The 13,783-nt window shown below is 44.5% G+C and overlaps 1 protein-coding gene across 3 annotated transcripts in view; it reads left to right on the top strand.

Moving 5' to 3' along the window:
• The first annotated feature begins 7,279 nt into the window (after positions 1 to 7,279).
• LOC144946516 (anthrax toxin receptor 1-like) overlaps positions 7,280 to 13,783 on the top strand; it is a 90,090-nt gene continuing 83,586 nt past the window's right edge. For all 3 annotated transcript variants that reach the window (XM_078875479.1, XM_078875478.1, XM_078875477.1), the window contains exons 1-2: positions 7,280 to 7,897; positions 12,070 to 12,141. In XM_078875479.1, coding sequence (XP_078731605.1) covers positions 7,716 to 7,897; positions 12,070 to 12,141 — 254 coding nt within the window. In that variant the 5' untranslated portion in view covers positions 7,280 to 7,715. The remainder of the gene's footprint in view (positions 7,898 to 12,069; positions 12,142 to 13,783) is intronic.

Raw genomic sequence — 13,783 nt, 5'->3', positions numbered from 1 at the left:
TGACAGCGTCCGGAGGATATCCAGCAATGGATTGACAAAAAATTATGCAGTGATGTCGACGGTAATATTTCTTTCAATTGTAAGCTATTGTTGTTATTATTGGCAGTAGAAAACCCTTTGCCTTTCAATGGAAAATAAGAGACAGCTGTCATTTTCATCATCTACTTTCATTCTTCCTGTACTCGGAGCACAAAAAGTAACATGCTTTTTTTTTACGTAATAATAAAATGCCAAGATATGATGTATTCTTTTAAATCTAGGGTGTAAACATTCTGGGGAAATTATTGCATTACCAGGAGCACAAATGTAAAAGTTAGAGCAATTTGAAATGAAATGTATTCCTTGACTTCCACGTCTTCGGTGTTGCCATCTATATTCGATGTCTTCTGAGCTTCTTCTTCCGCCGTTTCAACTCAATCCAACGTTTATTTGTTTCGCGGAAGGAAAAACAAATCCCGTGTAGCCAGCTACCCGGCTAGTTTCGGTGGCAACGGCCCCGCAGCCCCTCGAGTCGGAGTAATTGTTGGGGTGGAGAGGAACCCAGTGAGCAGCCAGCCAGGAAACTCGAGGCATACTTTTTTAAAAATAGTTGTATTAATTATATGTTTATACTACACTTGACAATTCCATCACATAGATGTGTTTTTGCTAGATTGTATGATAACAATTGGTAGTACGTTTATATGCGTATTAGCGGGTTCGCCCGTCCTAGGACGGAAGCTGTAATATTTACGAAAAAATTAAGCAGAGTATAATTGTATCTTGTGGAAATTTAATGGCAGTGAATCTTGCACGAAAGTATGTCATCAAACACTTCACTGCATTTCACTGTAGCATTGTATTAATGGCAGTGATTCTTGCACAAAACTACATCATAAAACACTTCACTTGATGTCACTGTAGCACTGTATATAACTGACCTTCAATTTGTGCAAGTTCACTGATCTGATACTTTATTCTCTTCTGCTTTCGGTCGCTGGGGTTGAAATAAATTGGAATTCGATACACTATCATGGAAAATCACCGATAAATGTCTATTTTACCACAATGTAGAAGCATAAATTAGACTTGCCTTTTGTCTCAAGTGCTGAAGAAATAAATAAAGACACCAAATCCACTTTGTTGCTGTGTAGAATTATTTATTAAATTAACTTTCAATAAAGAAACGTAAAACTTCAAGCGAATTTGCGAAAAAATGTATTTCCGCTCGACCTTCTGCGTGAGTGTAAAAATCCACCCGCTCATGAATATTAATGAAGGGGGGTGCGCACGTGGAGTGACGTCACACGCTCATGAATATTAATGACGGGGGAGGGGGGTGCGGCATGTGGAGTGACGTCACGGGCGTTACACACAAACATAAATTCTTGGCTCATTATAGTAGAAATGCAAGTAATGTGTTTCAAGTCAGTCTCTGGTTCGAACAAGCTTTTGTGTGAGACGTTCATCTTCCACTGGTAGTGTCGAGTGAGTGGTGGAAATTCCGCATTCGTGTGAAGGGGCTCCGTCCATTCTGTTGACTTTCCTTTCCCGAGATACAGCTCAGATGTTAACAGGGAGCAGTGCTCCCCATCGTGAGCTCAAATCCAGGCCACGCTTGTTGCCTTGCCATGCATTCGAATATTTACGAGGTCGATAAAATGAGTACCACCTGATGATGTTTCATACACACAACGATACCCTGTTAAGTCTTACAGCTCGTGTCGGCAAGTGCTGTTAGCGGGCACCTTATAAGGCAGGACGCCGCACGTCGAGGTGGTATGATGAGTAGCAAGGCACACGCCTTTTGGGGCCGTCCATAAATGACGTCACGCGATTTTGGACGATTTTTGACCCCCTCCCCTCGTCACACGGCGTCACAAAAAGCCAGACCCCCCCTCAAATATGACGTCATAAAGCTCTGCCCCCCCCCCCCCCCAAAAAAAAAACATTTCCATTTTTAAAATAAAACATGCTTCAAATCGCTTTAAACTATTGTCATTGTCGTGCGTATTTAATGTGGCGCTGCACTCTGATGTTGTAGGAGTGTTGTTATCACAATTAGTGTTGTTATAACAATTATATATTTATTTAAAGTTGCGAATTTTGGTTTGACGTCACATTTCCAACCCCCCCCCCCCTCTCGTCACACATCGTCACAAATTTCTGCCCCCCCCCCTAGGTGCGTGACGTCATTTATGGACGGCCCCTTGACCGCATTGTCTCCCAAAGTGCTGATTTTCTCGGTACTCATTTTAGGCTGAGTTGAACTGCGAGAGACCCGGACCCAGTTCGGATATACAGCGCCACGAAGGGGCATCATGGGGAGGATGTCACCAGCATCTGGTTGACTGAGCAGTGTTTAAATGTGCACGTGAATAGTTACACGATTAGTAGCTGTTGAGTAACAGACGGAACGTGCAACAATAAAACTCACGAAATTAACGAATTCATATAAAAAGGTAAATGTACATGCAATGGTGCTGGCACGTTGAATTGCATTTGGGACGTCAACAAATAATTCGCTTCGAAGCGTTCACGTTTATCTCGCTGGTAATCCGTGCACAGTAACCACCACACAAAGATGCCCCGTATAGCCTTTACATACTGTTGGGGCAAGTGCTGTTAGCGAGCACCTATGAAGGCCGGAACGGCACACGAGGGGGTGGGTGCGCCAGCACCACCCCAGACCGCCTTCGTCTCCCCACAGCGGCGATGTTAACACACCGCACCGGGTACTCATTTGAGGCCGAGTCGACTTAGGCGAGGCCCAGTCCCAGCTCAGATAATCGTCACTTGGTGTTGGCCGTTAGCGGGAATCGAACCCGGATCGCCAGGTCCGTAGCGCGACGCGCTAACCGCGTCACAACGCCGCTCCCCACCCACACGCGCACGCGGTCTCTCTGCTCCGCAGGAAAATAACTCAAACGCACACGCGAGGGCGTCATCCCGTTGTGCACTTTTTATTCCCGCTGCAACAGAAAGGTCGACAGCCATATGCTGTTGCCGTGTAGACCTGCGCACGGTACACCTTTACGCCAGGCCTTCCTAAACCCCGGTCCTCGCAATCCACCACCACGCTCCCTGCGGCTTTCCGCGTTCACCAATTGACTCACCATTCAAATTTTGATTTAAAGCTTTCGTGACTGCAGGGATTCATCTTCTTGGTTCTTTCGGTAAAGTCCTGCATAATGCACGGGGATAATATGACTTTGAAACCCCCCGCCCACCACCTACGCATTCCATAAGTAATTACTAATCCCATATCTGCATTTCCCATAAATATGCTAAATTCCTCTTGATATGCAAATTCATTTGTCAAGGCGCTCTTCCCCCTCCAACCCAGCTTAAATATACGCTGCCAAGCCTGGTGGTGTTCATTCAGACGCTGTCTTTCCGACAGATCTGTTCTTCACCTGAGGACGGCTGCTTGCGTTGTGGCCGAAACGTCGTGAGAATTATTTTATTATGTTTTATTTTTATTATTTTATTATCACCATTCAAACGCAATTTAACTCGTTCCCACGCTGCACGCGCCCGATGATTGCTAAACAGGCGCCCCACGTGACGCGCTAAGCAATTGAGGCTGTCTGCGTCAAATGTAACACGCGTACACATACGCGATGAACACTTACACACGCACTCACACAAGTGTATGTACCGTATGTTGAACCTCTTTCGCACCGTACGTATCCAAGCGTGCTAATCGCTGGTGCAAGGGTAAAGAAATTGGTTTTCCATTTAAAATAACGTGGAACGTACGCGTACAGCGTGGAATTAGTTAATTTTCAATTGAATGGGGAGTCAATTGGTAAACGTGGAAAGCCGTAAGCGTGGTGGGGAGGATCGCGAAGACTGGAGTTTGGGGAACCATACCTCTGGTGGGACAATTCCATGTTACTATGGCGGGGTTCAGTACATTTATCATTGACCTCTCACCGATTGTTGCAAGCCTGGCCAGGCGGTGGCGCATTCACGAGCGCACCGCGCTATGAACAAGGCCCTGCAGGAAGTTAAATTCCTTACCAGGGACAGCAACAACAACAAGAACAGCGATAAGAATAGGTTTTACCCTTTCTGGCAATAAAAACAGTTGTGTTGAGATGCTAAAACACCAAACTGAAACATTTTGCGAGGAATCGTATACTGCATTAACAACATATATTTGAAGTGAACATGCAAACAAAAAAAAACATGCTTTGGTAGTATTTGATGCATTGTCTTTGAAACTGATTGGTCCACACCAGAGACAGCTTTCTCTAGAGCCTCGTCTCAAACGGTGTCAGACCAGAGGACGCCAAAAGGCGAACAGCACAAAGAAAATGCCACTGCCAGGGACATTGAGGGCTCGGGGTGAGCAGCCACATCATGGGACCTCCCTTGCCAGTATCAAAGTATATCAATAGTTTTTTTTTCATTTCAGACGCTGTCTTTCCGACAGACCTGTTCGTCACCTGAGGACGGCTGCTCGCGTTGTGGCCGAAACGTCGTGAGAATTGTATTTTATTATGTTTTATAATTTATTATTTAATTATTTCCCTTCTACGTGAATTTACCGAAAGAACCAAGAAGACATAACAATAGGTTTCACCCGATCTGGCAATAATACAACAGTTGTGTTAAGGTGTTAAAACACCAAAACTGAAACCTTTTGCGAGGAATCGTGTCTGCACTAACCACACATACTTGTGGTGAACATGCAAACTAAAAAAAGCGATCTCTGAAGTTCTGAGCCTGCCGCCTTCCCCTCCCACCTCCCGCCCCTCTCACTTCACCAACAGTTCCTATGATTGCTTTTTCATTGCTTTCATGGCTTTATTTTGGTGATTTCGAAAAGTGTATTGGTTTGGCCATGTTTGTTTGTTGTAGTACAGAGTTAGACTGATGGCCTTAATCTAAGCTGTCTTGTGGTTGTTGTTGTTGTTGTTTGACTTGCATCCCACTGGGATTTTTGCACACAGTGTTGGTGTACGGTGTTTTTTCTGCAATATTTTGCTGTCTTTTCTTGGATTTTCTGTTTGCACTTAGTCACATATTCACTTTAAGATGTTTTTTGTTCATGTTTTTGTTTTTTGTTTGTTGCGGTTGCACCCGATTCAAGAGCTGAATGGCTCACAGGGCTATACCTAATAAATGAACTTGAACTTGAACCAAACCGCACTGGCCAGAGTGGTGAAGTATGGTCAAACTCTCACGATCGGCGTGGGGAGCCCTTTTCATCCAGCGGTGTAATAACAAAGGGCTGCACGTAATTCAACTTAGAGTGTTCATTATAAATACAGTATATAAGTGGAAAAACATATCTGATGTGTTATGAATTTGTCGTTGTGTGTAGCGGGGGGCAGTGCTGCAATATGAATTGTCCGGATGGACCCTTACAGAGTGGCCCAGATGTATTGTTACCCCCCCCCCCCAATTAATTGACCCCTAAAAATGTTTCACCCTTTGCATATTCATGTGTTTTAAATTAACCTTTCAAAATTTTTTATCAAGTTTTATAGAATTAAATGGGGGGGGGGGGGGAGGTTGGGGTCACAAGACATCTGGACCACCATGTACCTCGAGGGATTAATTTTATCGGGAGCTGTCCGGGGCTAAGCTTCGGAAAATATTTAGCCGCCCGTCCCCCCTCCCTCTTCCCGATGTCAGGCTGGCCCGGGTGCGAATTGAACGTAGCATGGCCTAAGTAACGACCCACCCACCACATCAGCGAAGAGACCCTTTATCCAGCAGTGGACAAATGAGCTGCACGTCGTACGATGCATTGCAATGTTTTTGTTGTTGTTGTTTGTTCAAGGTCACAACAAACATCGTTGTTGCAGACTAAAACCGAAATATATTTCACCCCACGCACAACCTTTGCCTTCGTGCGACTGTGGTGACGGCTGATGACAGCCCACCTCGCAACAGCGAGCCGGCGGCCTTCATAGGTGCTCGCGAGCAGCACTTGCCCCAAACAGTCTGTTCACACAGGCTGCTACGTGGGGCGGGTGGGTCTTTGGTGATGGCTGGGTGGTGGTGGTGCTGGTTGTAGCAAGCTGGGTGGTGGTGGCAAGCTGGTTGTTGTTGGTGCTGGTTGTTGTTGGTTGTTGTTGGTGCTGGTGGTAGCAAGTTAGGTGGTGGTGGTGCTGGTTAACAAGCTGGTTGTTGTTGGTGCTGGTTGTTGTTGGTGCTGGTTGTAGCAAGCTGGTTGTTGTTGTTGGTGGTGGTTGTCAAGCTGGTTGTTGTTGGTGGTTGTCAAGCTGGTTGTTGTTGGTGGTGGTTGCAGCAAGCTGGTTGTTGTTGGTGCTGGTTGTTGTTGGTGCTGGTTGTTGTTGGTGGTTGTTGTTGGTGGTGGTTGTTGTTGGTGGTGGTTAGCAAGCTGGTTGTTGTTGGTGGTGGTGGTTGTCAAGCTGGTTGTTGTTGGTGGTGGTTGCAGCAAGATGGTTTTTGTTGGTGGTGGTTGTACCAAGCTGGTTGTTGTTGGTGCTGGTTGTTGTTGGTGGTGGTTAGCAAGCTAATTGTTGTTGGTGCTGGTTGTTGTTGGTGCTGGTTGTTGTTGGTGGTTGTTGTTGGTGGTGATTGTTGTTGGTGGTGATTAGCAAGCTGGTTGTTGTTGGTGGTGGTTCCAGCAAGATGGTTATTGTTGGTGGTTGTTGTAGCAAGCTGGTTGTTGTTGGTGGTGGTTAGCAAGCTGATTGTTGTTGGTGCTGGTTGTTGTTGGTGGTGGTTGTTGTTGGTGGTGGTTAGCAAGCTGGTTGTTGTTGGTGCTGGTTGTTGTTGGTGGTGGTTGTTGTTGGTGGTGGTTAGCAAGCTGGTTGTTGTTGGTGGTGGTTGTAACAAGCTGGCTGTTGTTGGTGCTGGTTGTTGTTGGTGGTTGTTGTTGGTGCTGGTTGTTGTTGGTGGTTGTTGGTGGTGGTTGATGTTGGTGGTGGTTAGCAAGCTGGTTGTTGTTGGTGGTGGTTGCAGCAAGATGGTTGTTGTTGGTGGTTGTAGCAAGCTGATTGTTGTTGGTGCTGGTTGTTGTTGGTGCTGGTTGTTGTTGGTGCTGGTTGTTGTTGGTGCTGGTTGTTGTTGGTGCTGGTTGTTGTTGGTGCTGGTTGTTGTTGGTGCTGGTTGTTGTTGGTGCTGGTGGTAGCAAGCTGCTTGTTGTTGTTGGTGGTTGTAGCAAGCTGGGTGGTGGTGGCAGGGAGATGGAGTGATGAGGAGGAAGAGTGGTCACGTGCCTCGTCTCGCCCTCTCGTCTCCTCCCTCTCAATGGGAGCTCAGCACCACCCCCATCCTCCTCCTCTGCGCTCCCAGCAGTGGCTGGAAGAGAGAGAGAGTTTAAGCGGGAGGGGTGGTGGTGCAGAGCTCCCTTCGATTCATCATTGTTAATTCCTAAGCACTTCCCCCCCACCTCCTCCCTCCCTCCCCCAAAAAATTAAATCATATATCCGTCTATACATTCAACGACACTTACACTACAATACAACATCCAGATGTCTATACAAGGAGCAACACAATAGGGTGACGACGACGACGAAGACATTGGTAACGGAATTCGGAAACTTAGCGAGCGAGCGAGCGAAGCACAAAGGGAAGACCAGGAAAACAACAGCAGCAGCAGTAGCAGCAGGCAAGCAAGCAAACGTGGGGAATCGGAAAAGACGGCAGAGTTTTGCAGCATGCCGCGCGCCTAGAATGTGATCTGCAGCTGCGGCCGCAGTGCGCTGGGCTCTAGCGGGCGGCTCTCTGCAGAGCTCCGTCGTGGCAAGATGGGCACTACGGGGAGAATGAGGATGATGATGATGAAGGTGGTGGCCGTGGTGGTGGTGATGATGATGATGACGACCGCAGTGGTGAGCGCTGCCCGGGCTGAAACTCCGACGGCGGGACCGACGGGCCGAGGCGGGAGCCAGTGTCAGGGAGCTTTCGATCTCTACCTCGTCTTGGACAAGTAAGGATTGATGGTGGTGGGGTGGGGGGAGCGGTGGCGCTAGTGGTGAGCGCGCTGCGTTACGAATCCGACGAGCAGAGTTCGTTCCCGCACACAGCCATCGTCGTATATACGGTGGTTATCTGAACCGATCGCGCTCGACTCTGCGTTAAATGAGTTGGTGCGGTGTGTAAACTTCAGAACCGGGGAGACAAAGGCGGCCGGGCGTGGTTCTGGTCACACCACCCCCAGTCGCTAACAGCACTTGCCCCCAACAGTCTGTTAGCTATACGGGGGATCTTTGTCTGTTGATGGTGGTGATTCGCAGGGTAACTGCCCTATTATTCATCTTGCTGCTTCTCTTCTTTGTTGTTGGCAATACGCAGGGCATATTCACCGGGTGGTTAAAACCAAATTAAACAAATTTCATGTTAACAGGTAAGGCCCACTGAGCTATATACTGTAGATTTGTTTTTCATAAGAGACCTGGCCACAAATGATAGCTCAACAAATTGGCGTGTTACGTGGACATTTAGAGCAGCCCAAAAATCCTCTTAAACGCGTGTTGAGTCTCAACGTGAAGGCAAAAACCAGAGGGCTCCGAGAAAAACAAACCACGTGTCAGGCTCTGGATCGAACCCACAAACCTCCTGTGTCCCAAGCGAGGCAGCTCAATTCTCGCCAGCGTTAACGGGTCGCTGTAGATGTTGCGCTGGGTTGTTCAGCGAGGCTTGACGATACTAAGTCAAGGTAGTGGTGGAGTTTCCACATTCCTACGCCTGGGATCAAGTTAATGTCGTATTGCTATAAACTACATTATTACATCATGGGATCTCCTTTGCCAGTACCAAAATATGATCATAAGTATGCCTTTTGGTTTCCTCTTGTCTAACACCGTTTGGGACGAGGCTCAAAAGAAAGCTGTCTCTGGTGTGGACCAATCAGTTTCAAGGACAATGCATATATTATCAGAGTTGTGGTTTTTTTTGGATTCTGACCACAAGCATTGTGGTTAATGCAGAAATCATTTCTTGTAAAAGGTTTCAGTTTGGTGTTTAATCATCTTAACACCTGTTTTGTGGCCAGAATCAAGGGGGGAAACTCATTCTCATACGTTATTACAATTGTAGTTATTGTCACAGTAGTGGCTATTATTAATGTAGTTGCGTATTACGAGATTATTTATTTTTTAATGTACGTGGCAATTTCAACCATATATGTGACATCATCCGTCAGATCTGGGAAGCTAAGCAGGTCTGAGCCTGGATAGGCAACCAGCTCGGCTGCTCATAGGCTGCTGCGTTCATTGTGGTGGACTGGAAACAGCAGTGCAACAAAGTCCATTGTTGTACAGTACTCTGCTTATGAGCTCCCGTGCCTATGCTCCCCTTCCTTCACCAACATGCACTAACCAGTGTGGTGCAGTGTGGTCAATTATCCCCCACGACCCCCACGTGGTTGTGTACTCGCAAATGTTTGTCCCAGTTTTGTGTTGGCTGCCTCGTCCAAGTCTTTGGGTGCTTGTGTCTTGGACATGCAAGCCGTCATCCAGCAGTGGATTTTCGATTTGCTACTTGCACAATGCACGGGTGCTTTTGCTTCTAATAAACAAACGGTATACTGTACAAGGAGTGTTGTAAATATTTGAATACGGTGCTTCAGTTTAGCTTACAACCAAATCGCCACAAATACACTCGGGCTTGTTGAAGCTGAGAAGCTAAGCAGGTGAAGCCTGCTAAGTAATGTACTTGCCATGGGTGACACACCAATGCTTGCCAGGTGTTGTATCGGCATGGGACTGCAAGGTAACGTCAGGAGGTGGGTTGTGTTGAATGTAACCCCTGTCTGGTGAAGCCAAAGTCGCATGAATGGATTTGGCCAAACATCCAAATGCTGGCAGGACCCTGCTGAAAAGATTTAAATGTGATCACTAAATTATTTATCAAGTACAGTACTCCATTGGAACCTCATTTGGCAGTAAAAAATATGATAATTGTTTTTTTACCCTTCTATCTGGCAACAAAACTGACACCTTTTTTTTACAAGGAGTCATGTTTGCATAGACCACAATACCTGCAGTCATAATGCAAACAAAAAAGATAACTCTGATAATGTGCACTGTCCTTGAAGTTGATTGGTCCACACCCGAGACAGCTTTCCTTAGAGCCTAGTCTCACATGGGTGCAGGTATTATGGTCTATGCAAACATGACTCCTTGTAAAAAAAAGGTGTCAGTTTTGTTGCCAGATAGAAGGGTAAAAAAGTCAATTATCAAGTACAGTACTGTTGTATTTTATTTTTTTGTTATTATTTTTATTTTTTATTCACACTTTTATTATTCTATCTACGTGACTTTACCGAAAGAACCAAATAATATAGTACTTCTGTATAGCACAATAATAGAATGGTATAATATGTTCTATCTTCAGATAAATGCAACGTTACATTTCCTATGTAACTTATACTCAGTAACTTAATACCCAAGTGTTTCTGTTGATTATCAGATATTGCCAGACTGATTTTTAATAAGGCACAAGTAAAATGTGGTTTGGCAAGTACTGGCCCTGCCTGTGCAAAATGGCACAGCGCTTGCTCAGATGTTTTCGGTGATGTAATTCAACAAAACCGAAATGTAATCGTCAAAGTTGGAACCGTTTGACGACTTGTGGCGAGGCTGCATGGTTTTCATTTCGGCAGCGATGGCACTTTTAGAGCCATGAGACACTCGAAACGTAATCCATGAAAGATTGAATCGTAACGCTTTCCTTAATCGTTCAAACTCATTTTTCCGCTGGCAGTTTATCTCAATTTAAGAGGACATCCCATTGATTCAAGAAGTCTGAAGTTATTTCTTTCTCTTGTGGACTCTTTCCTCCGATTGGAGTTTCAGTCATTGATGGACTTAATACAGGATGGAGCTTTTGGTGACCTTGTCATGCAAATTAATACGAAAAATATAAAGTTAATCATTTTTAAATGCTTTTTCCTTGCTGATCATTGCCATGACCAGTTTTATTTTTACATGATAATTTCCCTCTCAACTGTCACTCCAGAATCATTCTTTATTCATTTAAATTGAATGCACATATTCATCTTATTCTGCAGTCCCATTATTCACCTTGGATTTCTTTTGGGTCATAAACCATCTTCCGCCGATAAATATAATTGTAAATTAATTAAAGCAATTTTTGTTTACATTCTTCATTGTTACATTTTTCAAAATGAAATACCGTAATCTTCACATGGTTACTTTCTTCGTATTAAGTATCCTTTTTTAGAAACGTTTTTGCATAACGTAAATAATTTGCAAGTGAGGATTAAAGTCAATTCTTAAGCATAGCTCTCCGAAGGTGTGATGCAGTACAATCTGAAAAACACATTGGAGACCAACGCAGCAACACAACTGTTACAATGTATGTATGTTGAACTTCTTTCGCACCGTACGTAGCCAACCTTGCTCATTGGAGGTGCGGGGGAAGGACAACAAACTAAACACAAAAAGCAGTTAAAACCTACGCAGTGAACGTTCAAACATCATTCAGTGAATCTCATTCCTAGCAGTTTGAATTACATGGATATTTGAAGGTCAAATTATGATATGCTGTAATGAAGCTTAAAGTACATTCAGAGGTCGTGGCACTGCACCACCGATGAACGCATAAGGAAAAACATTCAAAGGATTTGAGGCAGGTAGCCAAATATTCCTTCGGATATTTAATATTGTATTTTAAAGAACTTTCCATGCTTTGCATTTTTTTGCATCGAATGAAATATATTAATTAAAAAATGACCCACTTTACAAAGCAACTTCACACAACTGTGAAAATTACACATCCGGCCCCTTTGTATATGCATTAGAGTACAATGAAACATTTTAACACGTAGGCTTTCGCGACCAACATTATCCATAATAAAGGTTTTTGGGTTAGATCGCGTAAGTATAAATATGTCGAAACCCTCCACCACCCGACACAGCCAATCAGTAAAGGATTTGTCACGTGGGCTGAAGTAGTATTTACTGATTGGCCGTGTCGGGTGGTGGAGGGTTTCGACACATTTATATGTGAACCGTCAGATATGTGAAATGTGGCGTGACTGTCATTGCCGAAATGATAACTACACATTAGATTTTACGTGCGTTTTACAGACTTAATAACGGGATGTGTTGCCGTGTGCGTGTGTTTCACTGCAAGGTCTGGGAGCATTCAACACCACTGGGGTGAAATCTACCACTTTGTGGAAAAATTGGCAGAGAAATTTGTAAGGTATGTACCTTCTTTTTTACTGTTGTTGTGAAATATTGTGTTGACTGTTACTTATGTGGTGTTCTGGCGGGCACACAGGACTTGCAATCCCGAGTTCAGTTCTCTTTCCCAGCATGGCAGCTGAAAGTTGAAGCAATGGTCAAGTTTCTTGAGTTGTCCTCACCGCAGTTAATCAGCAGGGTTTATATGGTGGGGTAAAGTGTGGCTACTCTCACCTCTTTCAAGACTTCTGATCAGTGTGGACGAGTGGACCAAAATACTCTGGGTGGGTCCCTCTAGAGCTCTCTAGCGGGGAGACCCTTTTGCCCGTAGTGGCGTAAGCAGGTGATTGCAGGGCTGCACCATTCAACTTTTTAAAACTTCAAAATCCAAAGTCAAACGGTGTATTAATTCTAGATTTGAAGCTTTCGTGACTGCAAGGATTCATATTCTTAGGTTTTTTCGGTAAAGTCAACACAAGCTTCCGCCTTCAGGTGGATTAAAATTCCACCTGAAGATGGAAGCTTGTGTTGCCTCCGAAACGTCGTGATTTTTATTTTATATTTATTTTATTTTACTTTTATTAATTTTAATTTTTACCTACGTGACTTTACTGAGAAAAACCTAATAATATCAAACGGTGTACCCTGCTCAAGTGACCAATGGGGTATTGCTCATTTGCACTGCCTTCACTTTACACGTCGTGTAAGTGGCAGGGCTCGAAACATCCACACGATGACCGCTTGATTAATATTGAGTGGGATAACTGAGGTGACTGCCTTCCGCGATTTGAACTCGTCACCATCCAGTTGTGAGTAAAGCACTTGAAATCGCTGTCACCTGACCAGATTTGACTGTTTCTGAAGAAGCTTCCAGCACATGAAGTGAAACGTCCGACATCGTGCCGAACAACACTCGATTCAACGCCAAAACACCTCGGAGAGCTTCGTTGCTCGTACGAAGTGAACCTTCAGTCCAGTTCACCAAAATGTTTAGGCCCTTTTTACTCGCCACTGTCTCACCACTAGGTAAATACAAATAAAGAAGATGTATACTCTTTGGTTCTTTCGGTAAAGTCACGCTTGTGTTGCGCCCGAAACGTCCTGATTTATTTTATTTTATTTTCTACTTACGTGACTTTACCGAAAGAACCAAAGAGTATGGATTCCTGCAGTCACGAAAGCTTCAAATCACGATTAAATAAGATTTTTTTACATTGGATTGTCATCTTGGAAATTTAACTTCGTATCTTGAATGCCACAAAAAGTGTGGGTTTTTAGAAAGTCTATTATGGTTTTACTATCATGGCCTAGTATTCTGAAAAAAAAAAACATGGGTGGGGCACTGATGAAATGCAAATTTGTTCCAAAGATTTCGGCATGCTGATGTCTTTGTGGGTATCATGTTTCCTTTGAAATGAAATACAATCATGCACTTGCCATCACATGTCATATACACAAGCTCAGGAAACCCGTCTACCGATTTAAATTGTCCACCAAGTGAAACGTGGGATGTGGGAGCTTAATTTTCTCGTAACGTTTCAAACATTCACACTTGTGAAAGGAGGCAGGCAAACATCACCGTGAATCCATTCGAGGGGTCGTTTAAAAAATGTTTTACTGATGCGCACAGTGCAACATCGCACATCAGTCTCACCGAGGAT

The sequence above is a fragment of the Lampetra fluviatilis genome, chromosome 41 (genome assembly GCF_964198595.1).
Source record: "Lampetra fluviatilis chromosome 41, kcLamFluv1.1, whole genome shotgun sequence".
In the NCBI taxonomy this organism is placed as follows: domain Eukaryota; kingdom Metazoa; phylum Chordata; class Hyperoartia; order Petromyzontiformes; family Petromyzontidae; genus Lampetra; species Lampetra fluviatilis.
Note: the sequence above shows the minus strand (reverse complement) of the source record. Positions and strands in the feature narration are given on the sequence as shown.